The 19796-nt window shown below is 43.8% G+C and overlaps 1 protein-coding gene across 5 annotated transcripts in view; it reads left to right on the top strand.

Moving 5' to 3' along the window:
• Positions 1 to 19796, top strand: part of MRAP2 (melanocortin 2 receptor accessory protein 2) — a 43081-nt gene that overhangs the window by 10810 nt on the left and 12475 nt on the right. For 2 of the 5 annotated variants that reach the window (XM_010972868.3, XM_074368665.1), the window contains exon 2: positions 9135 to 9267. The exons of 2 other annotated variants lie outside the window; for them this stretch is intronic. In XM_010972868.3, coding sequence (XP_010971170.1) covers positions 9141 to 9267 — 127 coding nt within the window. In that variant the 5' untranslated portion in view covers positions 9135 to 9140. Of the gene's footprint in view, positions 1 to 9133; positions 9268 to 19796 lie in introns of those variants that run through there. One more of the 5 variants, XM_074368668.1, reaches the window with a different exon arrangement.

Raw genomic sequence — 19796 nt, 5'->3', positions numbered from 1 at the left:
ATTTTCTCTGTATCATAGTTTTAACATTTGCTTTTATTTACACCCAATAGAAAATTATAGGAAATGTACCAGATAGCAAGTACCAGCATTAGGTAGATTCATACTGTTGTGCAACCATCACCACCATCCACTTCTCAAAGTTTTTCATCTTCCCAAACTGAAACTCCCTATCCATTAAACAATAACTCTCCATCCCCCCCTTTCCCAGCCCTTGGCAACTACTGTTCTACTTTTTGTATGTATGAATTTGACTGTTCTAGGTGCCTCAATAGGTGGAATCATGCAATATTCGTCCTTGTGTTTATTTCACTTAGCATAATGTTGTGACCATTCATCCATGTTGCGGCATATGTCAACATTCCCTTTTTTAAGGCTGAGTAATATTCCATTGCATGTACATACTACATTTTGTTTATCCATTTGTCCACCAATGTACATTTGGGTTGCTTCCTCCTTTTGACTATTGTGAATCATGCGTCTATGGACATTTATGTACAAATATCTTTTGGGGCCCCTGCTTTCAGTTCTTTTGAGTATATGCCAGAGGCGGAACTGCTGGGTCGTAAGGTATGCCATATTTCAGTTTTTGAGGAACCACTGTACTGTATTTCATGTGCCATTTTATATTCCTACCAGCAACACACAAAGGTTCCAATTTCTCTGCATCCTTGCTAATACTTGTTTTCTGTTTTTGTTGTTGTATTTGTAATAACCATTCTAATGGATGTGAAATGGTATTTCGTTACAAAGCACTGAGTTTTGATAGCTGGTTCTTTGCCTTGACTCTAGTACTTTTAACCATACTTTTATGGAAGGCTCAGCTGTAGAGCTAAAATAAATGGACAGCAATAGGAACCCAGAAAACCGAACTGTAACAAACTGGTCAAGTTGGGATTCTACTGGTGTCCTCAACAGACCTAGAATTTTTTGAAGTCCAGACCAAGAAAAGCAAGGTCCAGAAGAGGCAGGAGTTAACCTTATGATATTTCTGTGATGGGGACCCCAATCCCACTGTGGGTGAGTGTGGCCTCACTTTGTGGCTGCAACAGGACATCTGGGTTGGGATGCAAGACAGACAAAAGGATATCCTGACACGTGTGTAGGAGGTTCTGTTATATTACCTGACTCCTTTGCCCTGATTCCACATTCATCAGCTAATTTTCTCATCTGCTGTTTTGTTTCCCAGACCGTAGAAAACATGTGCTCTGGTCTGCTTGATTATTTTATCTTTATCATAATTCAACAAATTGATGCTCTGGTTATAAATCATTCTCCTATGCTTGGTCAGCGTGACTCAGTTCGGAGGACTGTGAAAACCCAGCTTCCTCCATCTGCAGAGCTGAGGGCAGTGTGCCTGCCGCCCCCACACGTATCTCAGAGCTGCGCCTCGGCACTTCTCAGGAAGTCCTTCCTGATGGAGGCTTTACAGCGCCTTTCTGGGGTGTTTTTCCCCTGCATGGCCATGATGTGCTTCCCGCTGTCCAGCTGAAGTCTCTGTTAGAATGGGAGAACTCTGCTCTCGGCTCAGGATTGAGAAAGAGAGTGAAAGATAATCTTGTGGCTTGTCCACATCAGGAGAAACTGACTCAACAAGTATTTATCGCATGTCTGCTATGAGCCAGGTTTTGGGTGGGTTGCTGGAAGTAAGACAGTGTGAGCGAGGGGGGAGGGCCCTGCCCTGATGGAATAGAGATCAAAGGAAAGAGAATGTCACTGGAGGGTTGGTTCGTGCAGTCCTGGCATAGCCTGTGTGTACTGTGGTGTATTTCAGAGATCTGTCACCATTTCCAAAGACCTCTCTGAAGAGCTCAAGGACAGCCATTGTGTACCATGTATGTAATAAGCATGTGCTGGGCTGAAGCAGGGAGTACCACAGAGCCAGGAGGTGCTACCTTTAGAAAGTACCTTCTTGCCTGTTTACGACTATGTAGGTGCCCAGGACATAACTGAAGGAGGTGGATTTAGGAGTCCTGACCCCTTGTCTTCTTTGAGGTACCAGCTGATGGAGGAAGGGTGCCCACTCATTAATTCAGTTTCCCTCCATTTCAGGTGTTGGCTGCATGCCCAGCTGCACACAATATTAAGTCCCATCTCTGCATTTGGAAGTTACTCTTCCATTGGCATTGATTCTGATTTTAAGGCAGGAAATCCTCAGGCTTGCAAACACTTTCTGTTCCATGTTTTGTCCCTGGATATAAGTTGCTGGTGTGCAGTAGAGAAGTAGAGAGAGACAGGAAACGGATGCATCGAGAACTTCTCTGCCAGCTGTCAGTCAGTTACCACATTTTTGAGGTCTGCTGGGTAACTGAAAATGCCCAAGAGTGGCAGAAACCTTGGGAGTGTAAAGAAATTTGGGAAGTTTGTCCATTTGAGAAGGGAAGAGGAACCCAGCGTGTGTGTGTGTGTGTGTATAATATCTCTAACCTGAATTGAGTGGCCAGAGTCTCAGACTTCAAAAGTAAGATGTTTACTCAAGTCCAAAGATAATAGGAAGAGGACTGAAGTCTACTGTCCCGGAAACATGGCCTCTTTAATTGAAGGAAGTTAAAATCCACACTCTGTGAAGGAAGTTGCTGACTTAAGATGAATTCATAGAAAAGTCATCTGCAAACTTGAGAATTAAAGTGCCAAGTGCAAGGAGAAGGTGGTGGTTCACATGGTACCTACAATAAAGAGGAGTAAACGGGAAGAAGACCGTGTCAGCGTTTGATAAGCGCCGACCTGGGAGGGGCCCGGGGAGGCTCTGATGTCAGAGGGTCCAGCACGATTCCTTGTGGGGATGTGGTGCCTTTTAGAGATGCTTTAGGAATATGCAGCTGGCTCTGCTCTTCTGGTGGGCCTGACTCAGAACCTTGCAGACTCTCATTTGATCTCTGCGTGGTTCTCCCCATTTAGATGCAGGTAAGTTGGGTACGCCGTCAGTTCTGACTTGGGTGCCTGGTCACACTTCCGTGCAAGGAAGGAATTAAGCTTCTAAAGCTGTGATTCTGACGTTCTGATCTTTGGCTCCTCAGTGAGCAGAATGCAGCCTGGGTAGACTTTACCTATGGTTTCTCAGATGCCTTTGCTGGGAGAGAGTAACAGTGATGGGTCAAGAGGGTGACTTCTCTCTTGTGATGGAGATAGTTGTTCCTAGGGATAGAAGGAAGAAAGAGATAAGAACAAGTAACTGATGAGACCTTCGTGGCCAAGGTCAGAGCAGGGGTTGGCATCCTGGGCGGCGTGCCCATGTTGGGGATTTGGGAATTGAAGAGGAAGAAGCTAGAATGGCTATGACTCTGACTGGGAATTTTGGTCTCAAATATGAACAGGTCATTAGGTCTTTCTAGTGGGTCTTTGGATCTGTGCCATTGGCAGGCAGCTGCGTGGAGTGTCTTCCTGGCTGTGCTGTCAGGTGTGTGTGTGCGCGCATGTGCACATGTGTGCCCTTGTTTTTTAGGATTTATAGGCATCTTTTGAATCTCTCTTTAATATGCTAGTCCCATGCCTAAGTTGGTGGTCACCTGGAAAACTCATCTACTGATGTTTACCCCTTAACATGGAAATAAAGGTCCAGTTCCAAGGAAACAGCTCCCCTGGCACGTGTCCCCATCATGACCCACCAAGGATATTGATGAAGAGTTTATTCACTCCATGAGAGGTTCCATGTCCATGTACATCTTCCATATTCAGGAGGTGGAGAGAATTGCTTGACCTGTCTTTAAGAAGGCAGGAGAAGTCCACAAATGATAAATGCTGAAGAGAGTGTGGAGAAAAGGGAACCCGCCTACACTGTTGGTAGGAATGTAGTTTGGTGCAGCCACTGTGGAAAACAGTATGGAGGTTCCTCAAAAGACTAAAAATAGAGTTACCATATGATCCAGCAGTCCCACCCCTGGGCATATATCCAGAGGGAGCCTTAATTCAAAAGGATACCTGTGCCCCAATGTTCACAGCAGCACTATTTATAATAGCCAAGACATGGAAACAACTTAAATGTCCATCAAAATATGACTGGATAAAGAAGCTTTGGTGTATTTACATAATGGAATACTACTTAGCCATGAAAATAATAAAATAATGCCATTTGCACAAACGTGGGTGGACCTGGAGAATGTCATTCTAAGTGAAGTAAGCCAGAAAGAGAAAGAAAAATACATATGATGTCACTTGTATGTGGAATCTAAAAAAAAAAAAAAGAAAGAAAAGACAAACGAACTTATTTGCCAAACAGAAACAGACTCTCAGACATAGAGAACAAACTTGTGGTTACCAGGGGGAAGGTGGGTGGGAAGGGATAAATTGGGAGTTAGAGATTTGCAGATACTAACTGATACAGACTAGATAAACAACAAGTTCATACTGTATAACACAGGGAACTATATTCGATATCTTGTGGTAACTTATGGTGAAAAAGAATTTGAAAAGGAATATATGTGTGTTCATGTATGACTGAAGCACTGTGCTGTACACCAGAAATTGACACAACATTGTAAACTGACTTACGTCAATAAAAAATGTATATACTAAGAAAAAAAAAAAAAGGCAAGAGAATGCCCAGGAGTGGTGTGGGAACCTGGGTTGGAGGAGGAAAGACTGGATAATCGGAAGGAGGGATCAAAGTGTTGGGGTGGGGGCGGGAGAAGGGGGATGTCTAGGCCGCCATGCCCAGTGTCTGGGGCCTTGCTCATCTGCAGCCTGTGCTTGCTTTGAGATCGTCCCTCCTTCTCCCATCCCCGTAAATTGGCCTAAATGACCCTGTGCACAGCTGGGAAAGGTCAGCTTCCTTTTCATGTGGGGCTCTGAGACACAGTCGTATCTTTCATTATTGACGTTGGCAAGAGGGCTTTCGGTTGCTCAGAAGAGCAGTGAGTCTCTCTGGGCAGCTCCAGAAAGCTTGTTTAGGATATGTTTCCCCTGCAAGAAGTTGTTTTTAATGATGCTAATATTATGAAGAAAACCGGCAGAGAATCTCAGGAGCAGGTGCCGGAGAGGGGCCGGGGGCGCAGAAGGCAGCTGCTGGTTGAGCCCTGCTTTTCCTGTTTTCCTGTTTGCTGTGTTCTGAGAGCAGCTGTGTGATTCCTGCACCCCTGTGAGTCAGCCCGGGTGCGCGACCGCCTCTCCCTCCCCGTGTGCCAAGGCCCAGCCAGTCCTCACTGCAGTGAGAGTATCAGACTCGGGGGCTGCTACCCAGACCTACTGGAAGTTTCCAGATGGTGAAACAGTGCCAGCTTAAGTATTGGCAAAGCTCAGAAAGGCTACCCTGGGCTTTGATAATGGACGTTACACAAAATGCTGCGTTCTGCGTGTTGTCTTTGTGCATGTGATGGCCCAAGGTGGTTTATTTGAGACTTGGATGAAAAAAATACTGCCTGATGGACTTCCTTGAGGGTGTGATGTGAAAAGGGAAGCTGGAGGTTCTGTCCTCTAAACCCATCTTTGGGATTCAGGAACCGAGAGGAACCAGCCAGTGAAAACACAAGCTGCTCCTTTTATCTGAAGGTTACCACTGTGGCGGCTGCTCGCGAGGGGGCAGGGTATGGGGGCTGGCATATCCCATTCTGCTTCCCCGGGGAACCTCTTGTCTCCAGGCATTTGCCAGGCATTGCTCCTCGTAAAGGACAGCCTTCCCACCTCAGGACCTTTGCACGTGTGACTCTCATTACCCTTTGGTCTCTAGCCATCCTTTAATAGTTCATTTAGATGAACAGGAAGGATGTAAGGGAGAAAAAAAAAAAAAGAAGGAATGGAAAAACTCTTTCCCTGTGGTAGCTAAATGGTGGATGCTTCCTGATACCTGACACTGTTACAGATATTTTACTTGCTAGCTCCCGGCTGGCCCTGTGAAGGTGGTGTTGGTGCTTCTTTCTGAGCCCACAGAATAGCAGGAAAACACACTGGTCTCATAAGCCTGGGCAGCCACAGATGAGGGGCCACTGAGCTCAGATGTGGAGAAGAGCACAGCCAAGGGGCGTGATGCTTAGATCATGGGAAACACTCTCCCATCTTTATTTTCTTCATTGTCTTATGTACTTTTTGCTATTTTTCTGTTTTCTATTTGGACGTGAAATAAAGCCCAGGGCCTCCTTCTGTTCTGTTTATTACATTATCTGTAATGCTGATTTCCAATAAAAATGATATGATCAAGCCAGGCTTCATCTTATTTTCCTCAGAAAGAGAGAGACAGAGATTATTACCTTATTTTTGACTTGATGAAACATCACGAATCCCATGACATACATATTTCTTGTTACAACTTTTCCACCATCGAAATGAACGCCTTTTGACTTATTCTTTATTATACTAGTTTTATTCATTTGTCTAGACCACATAGATCAATTAAGCACGTGGTGAATTTGAAAGGAATGAGCTCACAGGAGAGTTGGTATTGTCTGAAGAACAGATCGAGGCTTTTCTATCCCAGACCAGCATTTCTTAGCTTATTCTCACAGTGTTGGCTGCTCTTGATTGATCTTAACCTGCGTGCTGGCTGCACATGTTTCATGCAACATCACGTTTAATCTTTACTGCAACTCCATGAAGTGAGAACTGTTATCACCTTTATTCTCCTGATGGGAAAAACCGAAGCTCAGATCATTTTTTTCCCATGGCTCTAGAGGAGGGGGTTGGCAAATGTTTCCTATAAAATACCAGAAAGTAAATATTTTTGGGTTTTGGGGGTGGCACTCACTCTGTACCGACTGCTCAGCCCTGCCCTTGCAGCACTAGAGAGGCACAAAAAACACAAAAGCAAACAAGGGTAGCTGTGCTCCAAGGAAACCTTATTTATGGACTCTGGTATTTGAATTTCATACAATTCTCTCAGGTCACGGACTGTTATCATTCTTTTGATTTTTTTTTCCCCAACCATGAAAGAATGGAAAAACATTCTGCACTTGCAGGCTGTACAAAAACAGATGGTGGGCTGGATGTGCCGACCCCAGTGCGGACGATGAGAGGATGCAGGGAAGGAGGGAGAGGTTAGGCTGAAGTGATGGGAAGAGTACTCCTGCAGGGGGGAACGGTATGTGTGCAGGTTGCAGGGAGCAAGACATGTCTGAGGAGCTGCAGGAAATCCAAGTACAGCTTGATAGGCTATGAGGTGAGACAAGAGGAGATGGCAGAGCCTAAGGCATAACTTCGCAGGACATTTTAAGGATTTTGGACTTTGTCCTCAGAGCAATCGAAAGCTATTTTAAAGTATTAAGGAAAGGAAAGACAAGGGCAGTTTGTTTTTTTAAAACATTGTTGGCTGATGTGTAGAGAATGGATTGCAACAGGTCAGTAAGAGTAGAAGAAAAAAATACAGAACAAAAGCCAAACAACAGGAGGCTCGAGAAGTGGTCCAGGTGGGTGATGTTTTGATGTCTGTCAGTGACTAGCCAGAACCACTTCCTGATGACAACTTCAGGAGGTTGGGATGATCAGTTTTGCAGATGAGGAAAATATGTCGGAGAGAGATGAAGTGTCTTGCTGGCAACAATTGGAGGCAGAGCAAAGAGGAAGACCTTTGTGTTCTGGCTTCAAATCCAGTGCCTTTTTTTCTATGTTGAGTGATGTTCTTAATATTCTCAAATGAAAGTTATGTTTCATCCTAATCTGCCATTTCTCTCTGGACCTCACAGCTGAAGAGCTACCCCTCTCCCTCACGCGATGCGTTTCTTCCCGAGAGAGTGCATATAAATGAGGACAGTGTTTCTTGGGTTGAGTTGTTAATTTTCATTTCCCGAGGTAATTTATTTCATTGTCGAGGGAGGTTAAACTCTTGTTCAAATCATAGAAATGCCAAAGAAGGGACTGTGGTAATAGTCTTATGTTACCTTTGTGCTGGTGTTAGAAAGGGAACTGAATACTTAAAGGTCAGCTCTTCTTGGAGTTTGTGAAGCTTCCTTTCCCAAACGAGAATTGGATACATTCTCTTCTACATTCGGAGGAGTGACTCATCTGACTGGGGGCTCAGAATCACCCTCTAATTCTGACACTGACATGCCTCTCTGGCTCAGAGCAATCATCTTTTGAGCAATATGATGCCAAGGGGTTGGAGTCTGGTTCCCTGGAGTTCAGGACTAGGCCTGGGGAGGAAAGGAAGAGGGAAAGGTAAGACTCATTGCCTGGGCAGCAGGGTGGTGGGGATTTTGCCTCAGTTTCTCTGGGGGTTGTGCCTAGAGGCAGTGGTGAGTGGTACTTGATCCATGGTGGGTAGGGGCAGGGGAGTTTCAGAAACTTCTTGGTGGGGGTGGAACCCAGTGATTATACTGCTCAGGGAATCTTCATTTTGGCTGGTACTTCATCCAGATTTTCCCTTATGTTACTGTTATTTGTCACTTTGTATTCTTTCCCCATTGTTAGGGAAGGTCTGTGGGGTCCTGGTCTGTGTCTCTAGCGCCTATTCCTGTCCCACAACGTGCAGTGCCTCACACGCAGCAGGTGCTCAGGACTGAATACTGGCTTGGTGGACTTGCCACCTCTAGCGTCCGTGCTGCACAGTGCAATCTCTTCTCTTAAAGAAGTCGGCATTTTTTAACCTAAAATCATCTCACGCAAGGCATTGGGACATCCTGAAGATAGGACAAATTTCAGGAGTTAGCAGTCGCCAACATTGGGATTTGCACCGAGGATCTTCTCCAGTTATGTCACGTTTATGGTCCGCTCATCTTTTCCCCACCCCGTTTCCCCACACTTAGGCCTTGGGTCTTAATTGGTGCTGGGTAGGTGCTTAATCGACATCACCTGAGCGACTTCTCTTCTGACCCTGAATTTATTTATTCTCCGTAGCTCTTTACATACTAATGCAGGGACAGGTGGTGAGGCTGACGGTGTGAGCTCAGAGATGTTGACACGCTCCCTGCTTCCTTCCTTCTTTCATCAGTTATTGAAGGTTGTTTGTGTGCTGGGCGCTGGGTTAAGTTCAGCGGGACAACCACCAAAGAAGACATCGTGTCTGGCTGCAGAGGCGTGCCAGGCTAGTGGAGAGGGGAAAGGAAATGATGGCCATTTGGGCTGAGGCGGGGGCAGCCAGGGAAGGCCTCCCCCTGACCTGGTGGCTTGGACCTCCTTCTCCTGCTGATCTCTTGAACATGGTGCTCAAGAGTGGTGGGAGCACCTGCTGTGGGTGAGCACACAGACCCGACTCTTGCCTTTCCCCACGTGTGCAGGTGGAGATGTCTGCGCAGAGGCTGATCTCTAACAGAACGTCCCAGCAATCTGCATCTAATTCTGATTACACCTGGGAATATGAGTATTATGAGATTGGACCAGTTTCCTTTGAAGGACTCAAGGCTCACAAATGTAAGTCTTATGCAGTTCTCCATTGTAAGTATGTGTTTGCCTTAACCTATGAAATCCCCAGTGGTTTTTGTTCCCAAACTTGCTATCTTTTTATAGAAATCTGTCCTCTACCCCTCAGACGCTCAGAAAACACTCCCTCCAAGTGTAGGGTCTTTGCTCAAGGATATAACATGAGTGACAAAGAACTTGAAATATTCCCTTCATTGGGGAACATGGGTTGAAGTTACTTTCAAACTGAGGTTAAAACCAGTATTAATGATTCCAGCTCTCCAAAACTGTGGGGACATTGGGACTATCAAAATAGAATCTGGAACTCTTATTTGAAGAACCTTCTTTTGTAACAGTCCACGGCATCCTTTCCACCCCGCTGGTTTTCCAGGGCTGTGCAGACAAGTCTGCTTGGGTGTGTTATTAGGAGCAAACCAGAATAGCCTGCGATTATTCCCAGCTCCGTGTTATAGGCATGAATTGTGCTTCATGTTATTGGAGTGATTAATGATCCAGCACAGAGAAAGGAAATATAATTCTATGAAAGGTGACTGGCCAACTCTAGTCATGGCTGCACGCTGACTGGCTGCCATGAGGCAGTTCCCTTAAGTAGAGTTGATGTAACAAGCAGGAACTGCTGTCCACTTCCCGGTCCTGTCCCGGTGACCCCATCGACGTTCGAGAGATGTTTGGTTCTCTCAGAATGAGTAACTGCAGCACCATAAAAGTGGTAGGTTCTTAACTGGCTCGGATTCATGGGGCACATGAGGAAATAGAAGAGAGATTAGAACTGGAGACGCAAATGTGGCCAAGAAATTGGTTTCACGCTGTTAGTGTTTCCTGGCCGCTGCCACTCAGGGCTGCCTTGGCATTCATGACCCCTCACCCCTTCTTGCTGCTCCCTTGTGAGATGGCCTTTCTTTTTTTCAGCTTTGTTGAGGTATACTTGACAAATAAAATTGTAATAAAGTGTATGAAACAGACACAATATGTATATATTGTGAAAGGATGCTTCGCATCGAGTTAATTCACACTTCCATCACCTCAGATACATGTATTTGTTTGTTTGTTTATTTGCTTATTGGTGAGAACATATATTGCAAATTTCAATTGTACAAGCCAGTGTTACCAACTATACTTTCCATGTTATACATTAGGTCCACAGACTTTATTCACCTTATAGCTGAAAGTTTGTACTTTTTTTTTTACCAACTTCTCCCTATTTCCCTCACCTCCAGCCCTTGGCAGCCACTTTTCTACTCTCTGTTTCTATGAATTTGACTTCTTTTTTGTTTCGATTCCATATATAAGTGATACTGTGCACTATTTATCTTTCTCTGTCTGGCTTATTTCACTTAATATAATACCATCCAGTTTCATCCATGTCATAAATGACAGCATTTCCTTCTTCTTAAAGGCTGTATAATATTCAAATATCTATCTATCTACTTATCTATCTATCTATCTATCTACCTATGTATCATCACATTTTCTTAATCCATTTATCCATTGATGGACAGTTAGATTGTTTCCATAACTTGGCTATTGTGAATATTGCTACAATGAACATGGGAGAAGACATCCTCTTCCAGATAATGTTTTTGCTTTCTTTAGATATATATCCCAAAGTGGGGAAGCTGGATCACATGGTAGTTCTGTTTTTAATTTCCTGAGGCACTTCCATACCACTGTTCCACAGTGGCTGTACCAGTTACATCACCACCAACAGTGTACAAAGATTCCCTTTTCTCCACATCCTCACCAGCATTTGTTATCTCTTGTCTTTTTGGTAATGGACATTCTAACAGGGGTGAGATGTCATCTCCTTTAAGTGATGCTGAGCACCTTTTCATGTGCCTGTTGGCCATTTAAATGTCTATTTTGGAACAGTGTCTATTCAGGTCTTTTGCTCATTTTTAAATTGGGTTTTCTTTTTGCGACTGAGTTGTGTGAGTTCCTTGTATATTTTGGGTATTAGCCCTTTATCAGATAGGTGGTTTGCAAACGTTTTCTCCCCTTTCAAAGGTTTCCTCTTCATTTTGTTGATGGTTTCTTTTGCTGTGCTGAAGCCTTTTAGTTTGATGTAGTCCCACTTGTTTATTTTTGCCTTTGCTGCCTTTGCACTGGGTGTTAAATCCAAAAAAATCATTACCAAGAGTGATGTCAGGAGGTACTGGGGATGTAATGTACAACATGATAAATATAATGAACACTACTGTATATTACATATGAAAGTTGTTAAGAGTATATCTTAAGAGTTCTCATCACAAGGGGGACAACAATAAAATGAAAAGAAAATACAAAAAAAACAAGAAAGACGTTTCCCCCTGTGTTTGTGACCATTATTTTGAACTCTCACTTATCTCTATTTCACTAACATCTGTTTCTGGAGATTTATCTTCTTCTTCGGTTTGGCACGTGTTTCTCTAGCTCATCGTTCTCCTTTACTCTCTATGTGGGTTTCCACACGCTGGATAAAACAGCCGGCTTAACAGTGTTGGAGATCAACCTTACCATTCAGCCAGGCCTGAGCTCCTGGTTATTGCTTATGGTTACCATGAGGTTTACATATAACATCCTATGTGTATAATAGTCTGTTTTAAGTTGATAACAACTTGAATTTAAACACATCCCAGAAGGTTACATTTTTTACCCTCCCCTCATGTTTTATATTTTTGATAATCCCTTTTATATCATTTTATTTTATGCATCTTTTAACTAATTATTGTAGTTTTAGTTAACTTTACTACTTTTGTTTTTTGATTAAAGTTGCTTTATAAGTGATTGGTCCGTTACCTTTACTATAGATTTACCTTTTCCAGTGAGATTTTTGCTCTGGTGCATTTTTGTGTTATTAATTAGTGCCATTTCTTTTCAACTTAAAGTCCCTTTGACGTTTTTGTAAGTCTGGCTTAGAGGTGATGGATTCCTTTAGCTTTTGTTTATCTGGGAAACTCTTAATCTCTCCTTCAGTTCTGACTGATAACCTTACCAGATAGAGAATGTTTGGTTGGAATTTTTTTCCTTTCAGCACTTTGAATATATCATAGCATTCCCTTCTGGTCTGCTAAGTTTCTGCTGAAGAATCTACTGATAGCCTTATGGGGTTTCCCTTTCATTTAAGAAGTCTTTTTCTCTTTTTGCATTTAAGATTCTCTCTTTGTCTTTACCTTTGACTTTTATCATTTTAATTATGATGTGTCTTGGTGTGGCTCTCTTTGGGTTCATTTTATGTAGAACTCTCTGAACTTACTAAACCTGAATGTGTTCCCTTCTTCAGACTAGGAATGTTTTCAGCTATTATGTCTTCAAATAAGCTTTCTGGTGTTTTTCTCCTCCTTCTGGGACCTCTGTGATGGGAATGTTATTCTTCTGGACATTATCCCAAAGTTCCCTTAAAATATCTTTTACTTTGTAAAATTCTTTCTAATTTTTGTCCCTCTGTCTTGGTGAGCTCCATGGCTTTCTCTCTCTGCTTGCTGATCTGCTCTTCTGCTTCATCCAGTCTGCTGTTGAACCCCTCGAGTTAATTTTTCAGTTCAGTTATTGTATTCTTCAACTCTCTAACTTCTGTTTAGTGCTTTCTTATATTTTCTCTTTCTTTGTTGAAGCACTTACTGCACCCACCCAGTGTTCTCCCAGGTTCGGTGAGCAGCTTTATGACCAAAGCTTTGATCTCTTTATCAGGTAGATTGCTTATCTCCATTTCATTAAGGTCTTTTTCTGAGGTTTTTGTCTTGTTCTTTTGTTTGAGACGTATTCCTCTGTCTCCTCATTTTGCCTGACTCTCTGTGTTTATTTCTATTATATAGGGCAAAAAAGCTACTTCTCTTAGTCTTGAAGGAGCGGCCTTGTGCAGAAAATGTTCTGTGGGGCTCAGAAGTGCTGGCTACCCACGCTAGGCACTCGAGGGGTGTCCCCTGCATGGGCTGCATGTGCTTGCCTGCTGCCATGCAGGAGTGGGCTGGGCAGGACCTGAGGCATGCAGCTGTGGCACAGGGGCAGACTGGAAACTCAGGGGCACACCCACTGGCACTAGCAAGTTAGAGGGAGAGTTCCAAAGTGGCACCCATTGGTGCTGGCATTAGTAAGGCAGAATGAGATCACACAAATGGCATCTGCCAGGGTTTCCATCATTGGGAAGAGTCCCAACAGGCTCCTGCCTCTGTAGCAGATGCTCTAAGATTGTGGGTCGCTGCAACTAGGGTAGGGATTTTTAAAAAAAATTTTTTTAGGTGAGACTGTTTCTGCCTCTCCTAACTGTCTCAATACCGTCTTTTTATCTTTTGTTGTGGCAGCTCAGCTCGTCTTGTTTTTGGCTTTTTTAGAGGAAACGATTCTGTAGCTTTGTTGTGTCTGTGGGAGGAGGTGAATTCAGGATCCTCCTACACCACCACCTGCACTGCCTCCAGTGGGCTCCAGTGGTGTGGTCCCAGTCCTTCCTCAAGGAGAACGCGGGAGCTGGGGGTTACCTCTCAGTGTGTGTTGCTGTGCTGGGGCTGGAGCTTGTGGTAACAGTGTGTCTCAGCCCTTCCTCCTCATTTCAATATGGGTATTTTCTCATTTGTCAGACGTGGAGGAGTCGCTCAGTCAGTTTTTGGATCTCTTTCAGAAGAAATGGCTCCATGGGTAGCTGTCTATTCGGTGTGTCCGTGGGAGGAGGGGAGCTCGGGGGCTTCCTAAGCCTCCGTCTTGGTCAACTCCCAATTCCATCTGGTTAAGTGCTTAGCCTTTGTTCCCGCTTCCTCATTGCAGGAAGGACCGCAGGAGCCCAGGCTTCACGTGTGGGTCCTGAGGGTCTGGATGCCTGACTGCTGGTGCCTGTAGCAAAGCATCTGGCTGGGCAATGAGAGTGACAGGGGCAGCGATTCTCTGGCTGGTTCCTGCCTTCTCGTCTCCATCGACGGGGCTGTAAAGGGCTTTGGAGTTACTAATTTCCTGAATCAAGAGCTTTCTATTTTTATTCCTTAAAAATCATAAACTAAACCACACATCCTTTACCCCTGAAGTGACAGTAACGATTAAATGCTTTCACTCATTCCTTTATTGATCAGTCTGCTCAGTAGTTCTTTATGGAAGTAAAAAAAGATAAAAGCACATGGAATCCACTAGGATGTGCTGTCATCGATTATCTGACGGATGGCTGTTGCCGTCAGGGTGTGAAATCATCCTCCTTAATATACTTTAATTCTTTAATCTGTTATTTTTCTGGAATAATCTTTAGGTAAGGATTCTTACTGGTAAGAATTTTAGTGGAAACCAGAATGACTGGGCAAATTGCCATATGTGTCCCTGTAATCTGAGCTTTTACAGCTCGGTGACACAGATTTTATTTTTGTGTCATTTTGCCCCTGTCTCTTTTTCTTAGTTTAAGGGGCAAAGAAAACAGGCCTGCTGCTGTAATTTTGGTTGGTGCATTTCCTGAGACAGTTAAAAATCCCTTGGGGCATTTTACATTTAGAAATGATGATAGCTGGAAAAAAGTCCTGCAGAATGTAGGCAGAAGTGTGATACATCACGTGTATACTTTACCACTATACCAACAATAAGGAGTGCTTTTGTTAGTTTTAACATTCACATTAGGAAAAAGAAAAAATTCCTGGGTGAGTCCTTACTGTTCTGCTGTAAGAGATCTGATTAAAGTAGAGGCACTTAACTTCAGGGATCTGACGATATATGAGATCTATAGAGAAGGATAAAAACCAACCAACCAAACAAACCCCCAGACATGCGGGAAAATAAAAAGATTTAGTCAACTATTGCACTGTGCACCTTGGTATATAGTCTCTTCCATTTCCAAATGCTATGGTTCTGGCCTTCAAGTGCGTCTCCCTGTTTTGCTGAGCCAAAATTCAAAGCCAGTTAGGTGTGGGTTTAAAAAAAATAGAAGCAAGTCATTTCAAAGGGAAGCACTTATGATGATAGGAAAGAACAAGACAATTATCTTCATTTTCTTTACCTGTAATGAATCATTCTTAGCAACAACAGCTGCATCTCTCGTGAGACTAAGGTCTTCTGCCTGCCGAAATTAAGATGCCTACCTTCAAAGGGTGCCTTTCATCTGAGAAACAACTTCTGATGGTCACTGTGAATTCTCCTTTTGTCCTCAGTTTTGAATCTGGTGTTAAACCTTATAAGGCATCAGAAGTGGACATGTATCTGACACACGTTTAGTACCAGCAGCATGGACATTCATTCATTCATTCTTTCAGCGCATATATATTGAGCACCTATCTTGTGCAGCATTGTTTTAAGCACTGGAGATACAACAGTGAAAAGAAAAGACAAAAAAAAAAAAAGAACCTTCTATTATGGATCTTGCATTCTAGTGGAAGAGGCATACAGTAAATACATTATTATATAAACAAACTACACCAGATGGTGATAAAAATATAAAGTAGGGAAAGGAGATGTGGAGGTTAACGTATAGACAGAGTGGTCATGGAAGGCCTTACTGAGAAGAAATTTAAGAAAAGACCTGAAGGAAGTGAGAGATTGAGCTATAAGATGCCTAGGGAAGAACATTCTAGAAAAATGCTCCATGGCAAATGTGAAATAGAACATGCAAGGAACAGTGAGAAGGCCAGCGTGGTGCCAGGGGCATGAATCAGAGGCAGAACAGAGGAGGTGTCGTCAGGGAATGGGGAAGAGGGCATTGAGGCCTTGGAGGCCATGATAAGGACCAGACTTTTTCTCTGGGAAGTCATTTGAGGGTTTGGAGTGGAAGGGTAGCATGTAGCTTAGTTTTCAATGAGTTTACTCTGTAACTGGGGAAGGAAGGAGATGAGATTGGGAGCAGAGACCAGGCAGGGGGCTACTGCAGTACTCCAGGCAGCTGCTGAGGTGGTTTGGACCATGGTGGGGGCAGTGGAGTGGTTAAGGAGTGCATATATTCTGGGTATTTTTGAAGATAGGATTTGTCAATGGATTGGCAATGGGGAGCAAGAGAAAGAGAAGAGCCAAGGATGAGGTGAAGCCTTGAGATTTGAATAGTTGGTGAGATGAATTGCCATTAACTGAGGTGGGGAAGACTTTGAGAGAAGCAGAACCATCAGAAGCTAGTCTTGGACCGATTAAATTGAGACTGACAGACTTTCAGGAGGATATGGGGAGAGAGGTGTACAGTGAAGGTATAAATTTGAGAGTCATCAGCATATAAATTGTATTCAAACCCCAGAAGCTGGATGAATGTGTATTGTTAGAAAATCAAAGTGGTCCCAGCACTGAGTCCTGGGGCATACTAGCCTTTAGGAACTGGGGGGTGCTCAGAAGAAATCAGCAAAGGAGCCTGAATGGAATTTATAGAAAGGTAGGCAGAAAACTGTGTCATCGTGGTTTCCTGGAAGCCTAGTGAAGAGAGAATTTCAAGAATGAGACAATGGTCTGCGTCTCATGCTGCTGTTAAGATCAAATAAATTGAGGACTGAGACTTGACTGTAGGAATTTTACAATGTAGACGTTATTGTCAACGATCTTAAAAGTGGAGCATTAGGAGTAAAAGTTGCTAGAATTTGTGCAAGAAAAAATGAGAAGAGAGGGATTAGAGACAGCAAGTACAGAGGGATCTCTCAAGAATTGTGCTGTGAAGGGAAGGTGAGAAATGGGGCATTTGTGAAGGGCTTGGCTGGGTGAATCAGGCTGTTCTTAGAGAAGCAGAAGCAAAACTCTATGGGTCTATGAGTGGACAAGTCTATGGGTCAATGAGTGGACACATTTACATTTTAGCAGGACTACTCTGGCTGCTGGGTTGAGATAAGACTGAAGGAGCATCCTCTCATTCTAACCCATCAGTGGTGGCCACAGTTCACGTACTCTTGTCATGTGCCAACTAGCAGATCATACCAGATACATGCATGGGTGAGTCAGCCGGAAGCTATGTCATCAAGGTGGGAAGCAGAGCTAGAGCTTACGAAGGCTGGGAGTAAGGCGTGTCCTCGGGAGCACGGTAGGTACCATGGTTGGAACTACGCTGTTGGATCCCTGCCAGGAATTCATTTCACAAAACTGACCCTGACACCTTAGGAAGCAGAAGTGGTATGAAGACAAGGCTGGCTCTGGCACCCTGAGCCCTCTCTTTCAAAACGCGAGATCTGGTGCGTTCAGGGTGGTGTGGCCGTAGACATGAGCCCTCTCTTTCAAATTAAGCATTAACTCTCATTTTCTGTACAACCACGAGATGGAAGAGTCACAGTTTATTCCTAAGGGGTGGAGAGCAGGGGGAATGGGATGGGATGGTTGCTTTAGTCCTACCATAGAGCGGAAAAGATAATATGTGGAGAAAAAGATCAGACCAGTGAAAACCGTGCAGCTGTCAGCTTTCAGCTCTCTGGTTTCATTTCATTCATTAGCGGCCAAGTTAAGGGAATTATTTTATTAGGACACATTTTATTTGGAATTCCCCTGGGCAATTTGCTCTACCCTCTAACTGTAATGGTCTCTAAGTAGCTCAGTCTCTAGACAGTACAGTTTTTGTAGTTCTATTTTTAGTTTTTCAGTACAGTTTTTGTAGTTCTATTTTTAGTTTTTTGAGGAACCTCCATACTATTCTCAATAATGGCTGCACCAAGTTAATGTTCCCACCTCAGTGCACAAGTGTTCTCCTTTCTCCACATCCTCACCAATACTTTTTATCTTTTGTCTTTTTGATTATAGCCATCCTGACAGGTGTGAGGTGCTATCTCATTGTGGTTTTGATTTGCATTTCCCTGATGATTAGTGATGTTGAGCATCTTTTCATGTGCCTGTTGGCCATTTGTGTGTCCTTTTTGGAAAAATGTCTCTTCAAGTTCTCTGTCCATTGCTGTTTGGCTCTATCAGAAACCTCTTTGGAAGGCTTTTGTGGCTTCCTTAACCAGCTGACGTCACTGGAGCTTCCCTCTGTGTAAACTGCTGTTCTGACTTCCTCTCAAGGAAGGGTGCTTTGGGGAAGACTAGAGGCTCTGCATTCCTTGTTTTGCTGCCGTGCTCGTGCCCATGAAACTTGGCATATAAATGAAGCTTTAAGAGAGTTTGGTTATTCCTGGGTTGAGATGGAGATCTCTGATGTTCTCTGAAAGGGGCTCAGGGTGAGACTGTGCCCTGGGATTGCGTCATGTGACAGAGGATGAGGTAGAGAAGAATGAATGGAAATAATTCAAGGAAGCAGAATTTCCTTTGATAGATAATGTGAATAAGCAAATACATAAAGCATATTGTGATGAGAAACGTGGATACCACATTATTAAGAAAACACTGGAGAATGCCACTGAATCACAGGGAGTCTCAAATTCTAACCAAAGCCCTCCTCCTTCCCACGTTGCTCCCCCACGACTTCTCTGAGGGCTGTGATCCCCCCCATGCCCGTTATTGTTGCTTTTGAATCAGCTCCCTGGGGCCCTAGAAGGATGGGGACAGGGAGAGGGGCTGGGCTGGGCTCCTCTGTCCACCCTGGATTAGGGGACTGGAGCACAGATGGGGATCCAGCCACCACTGGCAGTGTGAAAGCTGTCCTCAGGGAACCCCTTCCTAGTAAACAGATTTGAAAATGAATCAACTCGGCTAGATTAAATTCTCAATTGAGGACTTGCATAACGCTGGTGTGTCATTTTAGAATTTGCTTTTGCTGTGCAGACAGTCAGTGAAGTACAGTGTGCTGAGCTGCCCTTTCTCCACACAGGGGTGCTTCCCAGCCTGTGCCCCGCGGTCAGGAGTTGTGGTTACACGTTAGTTGCACTTGTGCACATGTGTTTTTTGGTACTTGTCCTTACATTGTTTTGGCCTCACTGCCGTTATGTTGTAAGGCAAAGTCTACAGTTTCTGTTTCTTTGGCACTTTTAACCCCAGGAGAGATACATTAGTTTTGCATCCAGAGTGCTGAATAAATGTTGTTGAATTAAAGTTGTTAACCTCTGGGTTATAGTTTATGTAGAATGAATTATGCAGAGTCAGTTGCTAATCTGATTTCTTCATACTAGAAAACTTACATATATAGATAATTTAATTAGAGTAATGCTTTGTATTTAGTGCATAAGTTCTGTTCACCTTTTTTTTTAAGTTGTTGTTTTTTTAATGGAGATACTGGGGACTGAACCCAGAACCATGCATGCTAAGCATGCTCTCTACCACTGAGCTATACCCTCTCCCTGCCTCTTTTATTAAATTGCTAAGCACCCTCAGTGTATTGCCACATAGGTAAACTTCTTAGAATAGATCAGAAAATGTAAAATAATTCAACTCTGTTGCCACCCCCAGACTTGGGACCCTGTGATGTACATGCCTGGTTCTGTGGACAGTCTAGTCCCGTCCCCGTCCCAGAGACACACACGAGTGACTAACACCCACGATAGAATCAAGAAGGGGCCCCCTGTAGAGAAGTACAGACAAAAGTGCCTTGGGGTTCACAGGACGGAGTAAGGACATCAGCTGGGGGAGTCAGGCTTTGTGGTGGAGATGGTGTGAAGAATGGGCTTTGAAGGATGGTTAGATTTTTATTAGCTCCAGATTGGGGAAAGTCATTCCAGCCAGGTGAAGGCAGGAACCCCTGAAAAGGTGTGGGTGTTAGG

The sequence above is a fragment of the Camelus bactrianus genome, chromosome 8 (assembly GCF_048773025.1).
Source record: "Camelus bactrianus isolate YW-2024 breed Bactrian camel chromosome 8, ASM4877302v1, whole genome shotgun sequence".
NCBI classification, from domain to species: Eukaryota; Metazoa; Chordata; class Mammalia; order Artiodactyla; family Camelidae; genus Camelus; species Camelus bactrianus.
The sequence above is the reverse complement of the archived record's forward strand: the minus strand, read 5'-3'. Positions and strand labels throughout refer to the sequence as shown.